Source organism: Cygnus atratus, chromosome 1, assembly GCF_013377495.2.
Source record: "Cygnus atratus isolate AKBS03 ecotype Queensland, Australia chromosome 1, CAtr_DNAZoo_HiC_assembly, whole genome shotgun sequence".
In the NCBI taxonomy this organism is placed as follows: domain Eukaryota; kingdom Metazoa; phylum Chordata; class Aves; order Anseriformes; family Anatidae; genus Cygnus; species Cygnus atratus.
In genome coordinates this window covers 301401-316197 of record NC_066362.1, presented here as the reverse complement: position 1 = coordinate 316197, position 14797 = coordinate 301401, and the positions used below count along the sequence as shown (strand labels likewise).

Here is a 14797-nt window from a genome sequence, read left to right as displayed (position 1 = left end):
TTATTCTATTACTGGTGTACCCCCATGGCACAAATCTATGTTAAAGTTCCCACATGTGACAAAATACCAGACAGGCTATAAGGAATGCTCAATTTGACCTTCCAGGCCCCTTCTTCTCTTAGCATCCAAGCCAACACATAACACAGCTTGTAAGCAACATGGCCTCAGTCTTCCTAAAGAAATTACTTTTAAGAATATAAGCTATATAATCATTTCCCGAAACTACATATGCATTATTAGTTATGTACACACGAGAGCTTAATAATTGGTATCTCTACACAGCTGCCTAATTTGTACATGTGTACTTACCATCATTGTACGTACTCTTTTTGGGACTGTTTGCTCAATTTGCATTAAAATGTACTTAAAATTTAAATGAAATATCCTGATGCAGAATATAACACCATTCCCACAGCAGGCAGCAGGTTCTTCTGAGGCAACCACAGCCAGTTCACCGTGGCTGCCAGTAAGCAGGCAGGTTATGTCAGAGAGCACTTCAGCTCCCCCTGAGTACTTACGGCATTCAAGCTACACAAGTATTCAGTTCATTTGGAAGAAAGATTATCCCTCAGGACACAAGGCTCACTAGAAGTACCCACTTCCTCCATGCAAGAGACAACACTGGCACAGCACTATCCGAGTGTAGCAGATTTCCAGCATGTGCAGAATATCTGCCCAGTTTCCTAGCCCTCTCCTCCCAGGACATGCTGCTGCTCAAACAGTTGTAGTTGCACACATGGAACAAGAGCGATTGCATCTGTAATAAGGCATCACTCAGCAGCCACTCATGATGCTTGCAGGGGCTGTGCAACATCATTGTGATGGTCATGCTTGAGATGCTTTGGCCTAGAGCCTCTATAAACAACATTGAAAGAGTGAAGAAATGCATTTCTAAAGGGAAAATGGTTAGGGAGCTCATCTGAGGCTACCCGAGCTAGTACATGATTAAGATGCTGACAGACACGCTCTGCTCTCAAGGGACACCTGAAGATTAGTATTAGCTGGACAATGAGTCACAACATTTCTGAAAGGTCCTCAGGTAGAAGATTATGCTTCAACAAAAGCACAGGCAGAAATGCTATTTCAAGTTCAAGAACTTTTCAAAAGAAAGGCAAAGCAGACTGAAGGGAAGAGACCTCCTGTATCACAGACTGCAGCCTGTGATAATTTGCAGGCAATCACTTTCCCATGACTTGCAAACTTAGGAAGGAGTCACACTGCAAAGTGACCAAGTTTCCCTTTTCCATCTGTTTTACCTAGCGTATTTACATGAAAGCTATTCCAGAATTTCAATCCATTTCAATAGTGGCTTGAGGTCTTCTAACTCCCATTTTAAGTTTATTAACAGCAAGTTCAGGTGCACTTCTGCTGCAAAACTGTCCTTTATTCCTGGGGATTTTGCTCCCTCACTAACATTTACTGCAACACTTCTACAGAGAGCAATAATTCCTCCTTTCCACCTCCATTACACATGGCAGAACAAGCAAAGCTCTTTTAGTTTCCCACCATAAGATACCACCTTCATAGTCCTTCCCATGTACAATATGATCGCTTTCCTCCCTCCCACTCCAGTGTCAGGATAGGCGTCCTGAATCAATGGTTTTGTTCCAGTAAATGTTATCCCAGGCATGCCCAGGGGACATGTCAGAGGCTGCCACTGCCCATGCCAGAGGAGCTCTGTGGGAGGGACTGGGGTCCAGAGCTCACTGTCTCACCTGGAATGCCGTCTGGCTGTTGTAGTTGCGAATCTCTTTGCTCGCACCACGGAAGAGGAGAACCCGAGCACAGCTCTCCTGGGAAAGCAAGCAAGGAGGAAACAGGAAGAGACTGATTAGCACTGCAGACTGGTGACAACAAAGAAGCAAACCACATGGTTTCATTGCACTCAGAAAACCTCCTTTGGCAAGAGCAAGGAATATAAAAGGATTCGGAATCCCCATGAACTGGTTACCTCTGGCACCAAGCTGACCAATTCCATCTACCTGTGTGCCAGCTATAGGTGCTGCCACCATAATCAAGCCCTATACTCAGTCCAAGACCACACCTATGAGGCACAGTGACCACTACACATTCCCAGGTATTGCTATTTCCTAAAGCCTTTTATCACTTTTGTTTTGAATGCTCTGTACTTCTGTGCTGTTAATTCCACATGTTTATGGGCCCTTGTACTCCTTAATGCTGCCCTGCCTAACCAACCCAGTGGGCATAAACCCAGATATCAGAGTCCTGGGTCTGCAGAGTGCACCCATCACATAACAAGCCACAAATCGGCTTCTATTGCAAATTATAAGAGTATTCACCTTTTAAAACATCGGCATCTTGGAATCTGAAAAATCCTCTTTATAGCAAAAACAGAAAATAGAATGTATAAAATCTGTAGGAAGGAATAAAACCTACAGGAGAAATCCTTAGATATTGACCTCTACATCTTGGAAAGAGAGCAGTGGGAGGGTAAGATCAGAGAGGTCTCTTCCACCACCCTTGATTTCTTCTGAACTGAGATCAGTGACCCTGAGGGCAGGGTACTCTGCATTGCCTGGTCACCCTTCTTTAAAATTCAGAGATTGGCAATAAGATGTTCATAGAATATCCTGAGCTGGAAGGGACCCACAAGGATCATTAAGTCCAACTCCTAGGTCCACACAGGATCACTCAAAAAATTAGACCATGTGTCTGAGAGCATCGTCCAAGCACCTCTTAAACTCCAGCAGACTCAGCACTGTGACCACTGCCCTGGGGAGCCTGTTCCAATGCCTGATCACCCTCTCAGTGAAGAACCTTTTCTTTACACCCAGCCTGAACCTTCCATGTCACAACTTCTCACCATTATGAGCATTTGTGTCAGGGATAGCACCCCAGCCCACATGCCTGCCCCAAAGGCTGCAAAAGCCACAGGACATACCCAACAAGCCCTGCTTGGGGCATGTGCCCTCCCCAAAGTTACATGCAAGCACCTGGACCAAATTAGCACTCTCCACCCAGGCAAACCGCTCCCTCCAGCCAGTGATGGGGGCTCGCTGCACTTGGTGTGAATAAGGAATAGGAACCAGAGGAAAAATTACAGAACAAGTTAGGCAGTAAATCAGCAAAAATATTCTGGGAATGGGACTAGACTGAACCACAGACTCTTCCCCCTGGCCACCAGGCTCTTGAGAAATCTAACATCAGACTGGTGCTGCAAACAGAAACAACCTCATCCCAAGATAGAGGGTGTATACAATTCAGAAAAACTTTTCTAGGCCTGCAAACAGTAATAGCAATCAGAAGATGCCCCAGCCCAGCATTGTTCCCTCAGGCAGGCTAGTTCCTCATCTACGTTTTCTTTGTTCTCATGCCCTGAATCACACAGAAGTACCTGGTTATAGAGAGCACAAATATGAAGAGCGGTATTTCCTGAGGCATTCTGTGCAGTCATATCAGCTCCATAGAAGAGAAGATGCTCCAGGTGCTGAACATGGCCGTAGCGACATGCCTGCTCAAAATGCAGAAGGGGAAAACAGAAATAGAAAAATAAAATGAGAGATCAGCAGGGAAGTGATAAACTTTGTAACATCCTCCTACCTCTTCTGGATTCATCTGTGCTAGAAAAGTTCTATCAGACAGGAACAGTAACCTGAAGAGTTCCATTAACACCCGAGCACACTCACTGCTCCTCCTTACAGCAATATATACACAAACACTTATCAGATAAATTACCTTTACACCGATTGCAAATTTGGGCTCAGCATCATGCAGGTATCAGGGCCTCCTCCAGATCATTTGCTACATCAATAATAATTATCTGCTGAAAAAAGCCCTGAAGCACAAGCAGGCAAAGCAGAGTGCAATAGATCCAGAACTAGTGTGGTGTTTTCGTCTGTGCTTGGTCCATCCCAGGATGAGCAGACCTCAAAGATCAGCCGTGGCAATGCAGGATGAGGCAGGAAGGAGGAGAGTCATTTCCCACAAATCAAGATCACAAACTCATCTCTTGTTTTTTCACTCTTATCCATCTGTCCTTTGATGTACCAGTACTCATTCACCTTGCAAGGCCTGAGAGCTGAGTGCTTTGGGAGGCCACAGGCCCAAAGGCAGCCTGCCCTCCTTACAGTGCCAGACCAGGGGATTTGAGGCAGAGCCAGCACACTCCCCCTTCTCCAGAAGGAGCTCAGTCTTGAAGTACAAAGCCAGCTCAGGTCCCCTCACCCATCTAGCCCATCTCTTTCTTCCCTGTGCCACCAGGTGCGGATATAACTGTGTTTTTGTAATCAGGATGCCTCAGGCTTGATCGAGGTCCCAAATCACTGTCCTGGCACAGCTGTAATCTGGGGAGGATCCCAGACCCCACTGACTGAGGCCAGCATGAAACAGCCTGAATGTTAGGCCTTGGGTGGGACACAGAACCGGCAATCCCCAAGCAAATCCCCAGACAGGACCCAGGACACGACCCTCCCCCCATGCCAGCCAATCCTGCCATGCAGTGCCACTACTGCCCGCCAACAAGACACCGCATCCCTGCGGCACCTGTGGGGACAGGACAGGCCTCTTCACTGACAGTATGGCAGTGGTGGCCCCAGCTGGACCTCGTCCATTGTCTGTCTCACCTGGTGGATCTCCTGCCAGCCGTTCTCATCCACGCAGCCCAGCCGGGCGTAGTCATGCAGCAGGAGCTCACAGCAGTAGGGATCCCCCCCGACCATGGCACTGTGGTACAGGGGCGTCAGCCCTCGGCTGTCCTTGTAGTCTGGGGAGGCACCCAGGTCCAGCAGCGTCTGCAGGAGAAGCGCCTCCCTTGTCCTGCAGCTCCAGGCAGCCACACAGGACAACCCACCCCACGAGGGACTGGGGTGCTGCGGCCATGGCAGCAGGTGGTGCTCACCCCTTCCCTCCCCAGGACTCAGATCATTAGTGCCACATTTTTGTAACAAGCTGTGCTCCCCAACTGCAGCACAAGACAGGTACTTCAGTCCCAGGAGGGCACACTGATGTGGCGGGCAGTGACATGAGGCCAAGTCGGGAAGTGGAGCGGCTGGCACTGGGGCACAGGGGACCAAGCCATGACTCACCAGCAGCACCGCATGGTTGCGGCACCGCACAGCCTTGTGAAGAGCTGTCATTCCCTCCCGTGTCCGGAAATCCAGGTGTGCTCCCCCATTGCGCAGTGCTTTGATCATCTCGGCACCAAGTTCCAGCTGAGCCGCTGCAGTCAGGGGACACTCTGCAGAACCCCAAGAGAGAGGGGTGCGAAACATGTGAGCATGCACACAATGGGCATCGCAGCACCGCCATGTCTCCTGCCTGGGCTCCAGCAATGTTGGGTGCTCCCTGCTCCCCTCAAGGGAGCTGCACTAAGCCCCACATTTGCTCCCAACCCACTCAGACACCAGTGGATCTTCCCAAACATGGGGATGTAGCAGGTCTTGGCAATGGGCTGGAGACTGACCATCAATTTTGTATGGGTGTGGGATAAGAATCTGGAGGAGATGGGCAAGGAAAGTGCTGTCAGTTTAACAAATGGCAGAAGCATCATTGCCGGCTCTTACACTGCAACAAGGGACACATCTGGGCACAGCATTTATACAAAGGGGAAAAGAAGAACAGGGTTAAAAGGATATCCTTGTTCCATTTGTCCCCAGCGTAAAGCATGGACAAGGGCTATTGTTTTGGGGGAAGATGCACAGCTGTGCAACCCAGCACCACTGCCAGCATACACGGAGTTGTCCTGAGCCCTTTCACACACAGCTGTCCTGTGGCTGGTCCTCATCATATTACATGACCGCAGCAAGCTCCAAACATGAAACGCTCGTCCCCTAGAGGTGATATGCCCATGCACCCACACGACAAACCCTCTCACCACTGACAAGCCTGACTTGTTGCACACAGAGCCCACACAAACTCGCCGGGCTGACTGGCAGTCCAATCTCTGACCAAGAAACAGTCCCAACTCCCAGGAGTGCCCAGTGCATTAGGACTTAGTCCACTTAGGGGTATAATTAGAGTAGGCAGTGGAAGAATTACAAACATCCCCTTCAACAAGCCTTCCTCATGCAGTGCACCCCCAACAGCCCCCCAACCACTCTCTGCATTTGCTTTGCAGATGGGAGCAAGAGCCCTAGTGCAAATCTGTTGCTCTCTGTTGGTGCACGCAGCTCCAAAAAGCAGAAAGACCCCTCTGCACCAGACGGGCACTGCCCCTTCCATCAGGACTTGCCACCTCTGTCCGTCAAGCACCTGACTGCAGCCTTCATCTGTCAGCTAAGCTCCACCTTGATGGGTTCGCAAGAAGCACAGACTGCCTCCCTCTGCAAATGCATCTGCAGACACCCTATTGTGGTCCTTGTACGGACAAGCAAAAAAGTCTCCTTTCTCAAACAATTTTCTAGGTCTTCCCATCCAACCCCCCCATACCATATATGGAGCAATGTGGACACTAGCTAGATTTCATCAGCTAGAAATAAAGTCATGTATTTTTTAGGAAGGTATCTAATTTGCACATAAATTAAAAACTTTATTTAGTAGAAATAACTATTAAAATGAGAATAACAAAACAGTTTCAGATACAATTTAAAAAAAAAAGCAAGTGAATATTAATTCTAGTGCATTGCTATTAGCTAATTTTTTTAATGAGATAGGAAGAGGTCGGACGGGGTTCTGTGGCTTTGCTAAAACTCTCAGGATTCTGTGATACAAGACACATACACACACTGTTGTTATATATCACAGAATAACAAAACAGTTAAGGTTGGAAGGGACATCTGGAGGTCATCCAGCTCAACTCAAGCAGAGACACGTAGCGCAGGTTGCCTAGATCCATGTCCAGGAAGCTTCTGAAGTTCTCCAAGGAAGAAGACTCCACAACCTCTCTGGGCAGATACGAATATATCTTTGCATATGTGTCCAAGTCAAGGGTATAATGAATAAAATGAATTCATCCATTGGCTAATGGATGCAGAGGACAGGTGCAATACTTTCAAGTTAGAAAATAAGGGATTCATTTTAAACATAAAGGTAATTACCACTGTAATAACATATACATTATGTGGCAACGTAATAGTGTCCACGTGGCCAACAACGTCACCTAAGAAAAAGCAGTGGAAATATTTCCTTAGCTCAGCAAAAGCTGAGCAAATTAGCATTTGATGGAAAGTCCACATCCCTTCTCACACTGCATGCAACCACCACGAGAGAGCAGTGCCAGACACAGCACAAGAACTGTGGAAAATGCCACTGCTTGGCACACCTACAGATGGATGCACTGCTGACATGAAGCAAAAAGCCAGACACAGCCCAGGTAGGTTCTCACAAGACCTTAGTGGAGTATGCAGAGATGTCACTGTGGTTGCTGCCATTTGGAAGAGGTGGGCAACTGCGATGCAATGTCTGTTTAGACACAGCCCACTCTTTCCCCCAAGGCAGGATGGGGACGAGGGGTCCCAGTTCAACCTTACCCCCCCCACACACACACACCAACGGAGATGAACAGTAAGTGACCACAGGGGAGTTCCTGGGGCAGGAGAGCCTTTCTCCTCCACTTCACCAATACCAAAACCAACTGCTCCAACTGCTTTGCACCTCTCCAACTCTCATGCCCCAGCTCTTTAGCTATGGCCACCTCCAGCTGAAGCCAAAGGAATGACTAGAGAGGAGAGCCTAGTGAGGTTACAGTCCTTCAAGGACCATCACTTATTTTCTTTGCCAAATATCATTGCTTTATTTTCATTATCACTAACTTTCAGTTACTGTTTTTACACCATTATTATTGTAAAATCTGTTCCCTCTTTTTGATTATTTTTAATTATTTTGAAGGCATGCATTTGGCCCATGTGCTGTTATGAATACTCAGAGAATGCTATCAACTTCACGTTGTACATGTGAACTGAAGTATCTTTGTCAGTCCCTGATCCAAGCATCTTCCTCCATTCCTACATGCAGTTAAATCAGTGGTCTTTTTTCAATATCAATTTAAATGAGACAAACTTTTCAAAGAGACAAAAGACACAGAAAACAAATCTTCCTTTAGTTTCTGTTGGTAATGTACCAAATTTAATTATACATATACATATATATATATCTTGAACTCCAGACTGAGAAAGGTCCAAACTGGGCATTTCAAGATTCACTGAATTAACTGCAGCTAGCAATTTGTCCACTAAATCTAATCTAATCTCTATCTAATCTAGGATTTTAATGATTACACTCTGCTAATTTTTGGAACTGTGCATATCCAAATATATATTTAAAGTAATTAACTAATAAACACATGAGATCCATAACAGGAAATGAAAACAAGCAAGATGGCATGTTGTACTTTGCACAGTGTAAAACACTGAGTAATGCACGTAAGAAGGAGCTGTAGGTGGAACTCCTTGCCTTTGGGCTATTGGACAGCTGAACTTGCAACGTGATTTGATACCAGTACACCCTTCTACACTCAAAAACGGCTCTACTGGAAACAGCTTGCACAACAAAGTCAGCATCCGCCTATGCATGGCAGCTGCTCCTGTGAGCCTCGTCCCTGGCACGGCTGAGATTAAATGTTGCAGTCAAAAACAGCAACAGTGAATTTTGGCCAGCAGATGAAAGCTGTGCTTGGGAGCACCACCAGTGGTCAAAGAAACAACAGACCAGGGAAGGAGCAGGTGACATGGTCGGGACCTATAAAGCTGCCAGTGGACATTTCCTTTAATCAGTGTGCGGTAAGAAGCAGAGGAGGTGATTGTTAAGCTGCTATGGGGATTTCTTTGTGCAAATGGCACCACTGCAATCGACAAGCCTAACTGGTGAGTGCAGCACAGATCCGAACCACCTCTGGGGGCAGGATGCAGGGAAACAGCTCTTTGCTGGGGCAGACAGTGCAGGAAACAGGTACAGCTCCAGAAAAGCCTGCAAAACTTAATTTCTGCTGCATTTAAAGCAGTGTTCTTTCCATATTTCTGTCTTGTATCTGTGTTCTCTTCGTTTGACTAAAAGAAGCTTAGGATGAAAAGCATTGCTTATATTTTAATTGCATACGAGGTACTCTGGCAATCCTCAGGCTGGTCAGTTCTGTGAACGCAGCGTCCAAACAAAGCTACATGGTGGAGGAACAAGTCTGAGCTCCTGCAGCCGGAACCCGACAAGACCACCAGCATCAGGCACAGTCCTACCGACTCAGGCGGCAGGGCAGACGCTATTCACACACCCCCCCAGAAGCCGGCAACAAAGAGACAGCTTGATAGGACAGCCACAGCACGGCAATGTGGATGTTCCTCCACACATCGCAGAAGGAAACTGCGGCAGCTCAGCAGGCGGTGTTTGGTATGAGACCTGGAATTCACACGGTGAGGCAAAGGCAGCGACGAAAGCTGAGACCCCAAAGGCAGCTCCAACACAAGCAAGAACCACCTCTTCATTCAGATAACAGATTTTTGCTGTTGTTAAAAAGGAAAAAAAAAATACTCCAGAACTTAACTTCAACCTTTTGGAAACAGGAGGATCTCTGTTCAGGTTGAGATGGCGATGGACTTGATATGAAAGTTATCATGCAAGCTACTAGAGAGGAGGGTTAAGGTATACACAATGTTCCTATACAGAAATATAACAAATAATAGGAAATATGTGCCTATGACAAATGCTCTCTAGAAGTAGAACCTCACGGTACTGTTTTTCGGCTGTGGGTAAAAAACCTTACAAAATGACCTTTCATCTGCAATTGCAGTTCAATGCAAACACATCATCTTTCATTAATCTGCATAACACATTGAACTCAAAGTGATGCTACCAGTTTGCTAAAAAAAAAAAAAAAAAAAAAAAAAGAGGCTTAAAGCAACTGTACTAACAGACTTTAAACTGAGACGAACCATAACTTTACAAATCACAAGCCACTGAAATTTCTTCCAGTGTTTCTCCTATCTAGGCCACAACTGCTGGCTGAACCAAAGCACAACTTTCAGCTTTTAAAATTCAAATCAACAGAAAACATATCATATTTTAAAGTGAGTTATTCAGGTTCTTAATCAAGTAATGCTGCTTTTATACCTTGAATGCATTATGCCATAGCTAGCAGATAGTCTGCAGTACAGCACAGCCGAAGCAGGAGATCAGCAGGCGCCAAGCGCCTTGGGCAAACATTTACCCGTAATGGTAAGCAGAAGGTGCAGAAAGCACGGCCATGCACGGTAAGTATCTCTCCCCAATTACCTATTCCTGCAGCTCTTTGTCCTCACATCATATCCGTCTTGCTGCACACCGTCAAGAAGATTTCTTTGTAAATGCAACAATTTCCTCTCATTGTTGCTGTTCCCCTGTTGCAACCCTGTTAAATATTGAGCATTGCTTTCACATTTCTCCATTCTGAACTAATACTCAGCTTTGGGTCTTATTTTAGAATAATAGTAACTTCTAAAGTATGTTTTTTCACCCTTAAAATTTGCCTACAGAGCAAGTCTTTTTCTTTTAAACTGTTTCAAAAACTGTTAATCTTTCCTAGAGTATCTCACCAGCAATCCTGCAACACTGAAACATAAACTATGGCAAATTGGGCTGTGATGGTTTAAGAAACTGCACTTATCTGCTCTCTCCCCCTCAGCAGACCTAGGAGAAGGGAACGTGTCCCTGCGCTTCAGCTGCCTCCATGCAGCTTAAAACCACTCCCAACAGCAGCTTAAGTGGAGATACCAAGCTTTGTGCTTGACTGAGCTGAGACAGCACTGTACTTTCCTGTTGGCTCTGCTGTGAGGATGGCACCACAAATCACACAGTATTTTATGGTGCAGCCTGCATTATTCAAAGTACACTAGATGGATTTAACTCTGCAGAAGAACATTTCTCGAAATAGGCACGTCCTACTTACTTCAGGAAACCTCCCATAACACGTAGAACCACAGAATGGCCTGGGTCGGAACGGACTTCAAAGATCATCTAGTTCCAACCCCCCTGCCATAGGCAGGGACACCAGGTGGAGTGCACAGAAATGGTTCCATTCAGAACAATTCAGCAGAGGACAAGCATGCAACACCCTGGTGTGGACAGGCTGCAAACCTCCCTGCATCTTCAGTAAATTTAGCATTAGTGTGAGATACAAACAGGCAACGATCATGGCAGAAGAAGGCAAATGTCTACTTCCTACAGGGGACAATTTGAATAACAAATCCTGGACCAGGACTTGTCAACAAGGCGGTTGCGTGCCTTGCAAAGAGAGAGAACAGCACATGCTGGAAAGAGAAACTAAGTAAACACAGGTATTTTGATGGCCAAGAACAACTGGGCAAAAGTGTCTCACTCTTATCTACAACACAGATAGATCCCCTTTCTGAACTGCTAGAATTGAAACCTCAGGCAGGGTTATTTGACATCTCTCCCTTACACGAACTAGCTCACAAGCAAGGGGAAACCTCTGCTTTCTGGAAAACCTAGCAGGTTGCAGGTAAGACTATTAAATTCCCTATGCTGAACAGTCATGGATAATGACCCATAAATAATTTCTGCAGTGATATTCTTTTCCCTAGGTCAAGACAAGTAGAATAAAAAGTTACAGAAACTGAGAAGAGGATGAATCAGTTTCATTAGGGATCTATACTGCAAAGTCTTTGAGACAGTAATATTGTATTCACTGTCTTAAAAATCAGCAAAGCAGTTTTAAATCACCTTCCGACTGGGAGGAAGGAACCATTTGCGTTGCAAATGAGTGGTTCAAGAAGAAACCCCAGTTTTGTAGGAGGAAGGAGAATAAATGGTGTTTGTAATTATCCAAGCTTTTAAAGACCTGGCTACACAGTAAGAAGCATTTGGTGTCAGGGCCTATTTGCTATACCACTGATAAACTTATCCTAGAGACTCAGTAGATAAAAAAGCATAGCTGATAGCAATGCTGTTTTGACTAAAAAAAGAAAGGTTTTACTACAGTGATTTTGTTAAGCAGAGATGAGAAATTAAAAATAGAAAAAGCTGCTGTGCATAAGTGCTATCTTTGCTAAATAACAAGCACTGGAAAAAATGATCATTTATTTATTCCTTCTCTTGAAATCTTAGTTGAAGAGCTGCCCACATTACCATAACTTTACTGATAAATCTGAAAGCTCTGGGTTAAAAATTCAATGTACAAGTATTCTCAACAAATAAAAGAATTTTATTTCAGATTTTCTCAGACTAAGGCTTTGAAGCATCTCGGAGAGGGGAAGTTTGACTTGGCAGCAAACTAGCCATTGAGTCTTTAAGTAACAAATGAGAAAGAGCAATGCACTGGCAGTGTTTAACTCAGGAACATCAAAAGTCTCTGGTCAGATGGGCCCCTCCTTTGGGAGAAACCCCACAGAACTGGAGACCTGCTGTGGCAGGAGCAAAATTCCAATGGATGAGATGCCTTGGGAGCACAAGAAGTTTTGTCTCCACAAGAAATTATTCATGTAGCTCAGTAGCAGAAAAAAACTTCTCTCTGAACCACAGTTTTCTGGTTCCTGTCCAGCCTCCAGCTTGCCACCTCAGGTCTCTCCTCTGCACACAGCCATACCTGCAACAGCTCCACAGCAGGCACAGCCTGCCCCTCACCCTGGCTTCCCAGAGAAGGAAAACCCCAGTCGTGGCATTACTCCTCATTTCAGAGAGCAGGTCACAACACTGCCAGCCACCACACCATAGAGGAGGGCACACTGTAGATTCACAGATGGGTTAGGAGGTAAGAACTTCATTGAAGGCTCCTGTGCTTCAACAGGAAGGTTTCCCTGCAGACTGAAGGTAGGCTTTAAGAGCAAACATAATAAAAAAAGGCAGCTCCTACAAAACCAGTCAGGTTCTGTCCAGAACTGTAGGTACAGAAGCCAGTTTTTAAATCAGCTTAGTCTTGGCAGGATTCAAGTCTACATCCACACCCACGTTCAGTTCTACGGTCTTCCCCGTTCTGGAGAGGGATATTAAATATTAAATTAATGCTCTTCTTTCTCTCTAGACTGTCTGCTTCCAGAGGGACTTGAAAGGAGATGGTGTCCTACAATGAGACTTCACTGTCTTCATCCCCAGCAACTCTCTCCCTTCCCAGGTTTCCTGCATCCTACAATCTTGGTGTTCCAGTGTGGGCAAGCCAATGTCCTCCTCCTTTGCTTAACCTTGGGGACTGCACATGTTCATTCCACCAGACCTCCTGCATTGCAGACTGAGACTTGGGTAAACCCCTGGAATATAAAACTATGAAAACATTCTTCCATCCATCACCCTTATCTAACAAAGACAGCAGGAATGACATAGAACAATAACATTTTTACTTTACAGCTTACCAAAATAAAATGTTATCCTGAACATATGCATATTTATTTTCTCCACGAACAAGATGCCACAAAAAAGGATCACAACTGACACACATCAATCATATTGCTCAACAGACTCCCATAATGTCCTCAGACATTATGGTAAAAAGCCAATATGAAAACTTTTAAAGAAAAATAAATAGAAAAACAATCCTCTCTCACCAGGTATGTCCAATACCCTAGGGTTCAAATAAAAAAGCATAAGGCTCTTAACAACAACAACAACACTATTATGAAACAGGAAGAGGCTTCTAGTTAAAGGAATGAGAGGGCTGGAACACCTCTCCTATGAAGAAAGCTGAGAGAGCTGGGGATGTTCAGCCTGGAGAAGAGAAGGCTCTGGGGAGACATCCTTGCGGCCTTTCAGTGCTTAAAGGGGACTTGGACATGGAGAACAACTTTTTGTTCAGTTAGATAATGACAGGACAAGGGGGAATGGTTTTAAACTAAAAGAGGGGAGATTTATATTAGAGGTTAGGAGGAAGATCTTCATTCAGAAGGTGGTGAGGCACTGGAACAGGTTGTCCAGAGAGGTTGTGGATGCCCCACCCTTGGAGATGTTCAAGACCAGGCTGGATGAGGCCCTTGGGCAACCCAATCTAATAGGTAGCATCCCCGCCAAGGCAGGTGGGTTGGAACTAGATGATATTTAAGGTCCCTTCCAACCCGAAATAGTCTATGGGTCTATGATTTGTGCAGCTTTTAAAACTTACAGTATGTATTACATCAATACCAACATGATTGACTGCTAATACTGTCATAGGACAATACAATCCATAAATCTGCTCTCATACTCTGCAGCACAGGATCCCTGCATACTCTTCATCTTTCAACCGGAAATTTAGGAAATTCTAGTTTAGTAAACGAGTCCATCGTGAAGACTCCTATCAGGAAAGTAGGACTGCCAAATAGAAGTTCCATAGGGAAACTCATTCCTTCTTTTCAGGTATGGATCTATTCCAACTGTAAAAATAGAAAAGCTATGCCAAGCTGGATGCACTATGCTTTCCCTTCTACAAATGGAGAGGGACAGTCCTGCATATGAAGTTCAATCTGGTGACAACTGGAAGATATGGATCAGAAGCACACATTACACTAGCATATAAGGTTTGAAAAAATGAAAACTTAGAGGAAGTTGGCTGGACAGCTAAACTCAAGAGTCAGCCTTAGAGGCAGCCCAAGGAGAAGGATCATTACTGTTATGGCCAGAAGTGGAAAAGAAATCAGAAATAGACAAACGTATTTTATTTTCTTGCCTATAATTTCTGTTTTCTTTCAGTGAGACTATCAGCTCCTATTTTATACAAAGATTCATGAGATGCTCAGGCCCTGAGAAAAGTCATCAAGAAAGACTGTTTGATGTGAGAGGTGAACAGTAAAACAGTGCACTGTCTTCCTCAAGCCAAAGCCAGAGGCATGGAATTCAGCCCGCAAATTAAGTTTCCTATTCATGGGTACATAGGCTCCCGCACGGTTTACAGCAGCGTGGTGGATAACTCAATGGAGCACAGCTGAGCCCACCCTGCAGCAGCCCACAGGTG

The 14797-nt window shown here is 45.3% G+C and overlaps 1 protein-coding gene across 1 annotated transcript in view; it reads right to left on the bottom strand.

Moving 5' to 3' along the window:
* SHANK3 (SH3 and multiple ankyrin repeat domains 3) overlaps window positions 1–14797 on the bottom strand; it is a 353875-nt gene that overhangs the window by 281243 nt on the left and 57835 nt on the right. Inside the window, exons 5-8 of the mRNA XM_035569314.2 lie at window positions 5046–5197; window positions 4584–4751; window positions 3356–3472; window positions 1716–1793 (exon numbers count right to left, since the gene is read on the bottom strand). Of these exons, the coding sequence (XP_035425207.2) occupies window positions 1716–1793; window positions 3356–3472; window positions 4584–4751; window positions 5046–5197 (515 nt within the window). The remainder of the gene's footprint in view (window positions 1–1715; window positions 1794–3355; window positions 3473–4583; window positions 4752–5045; window positions 5198–14797) is intronic.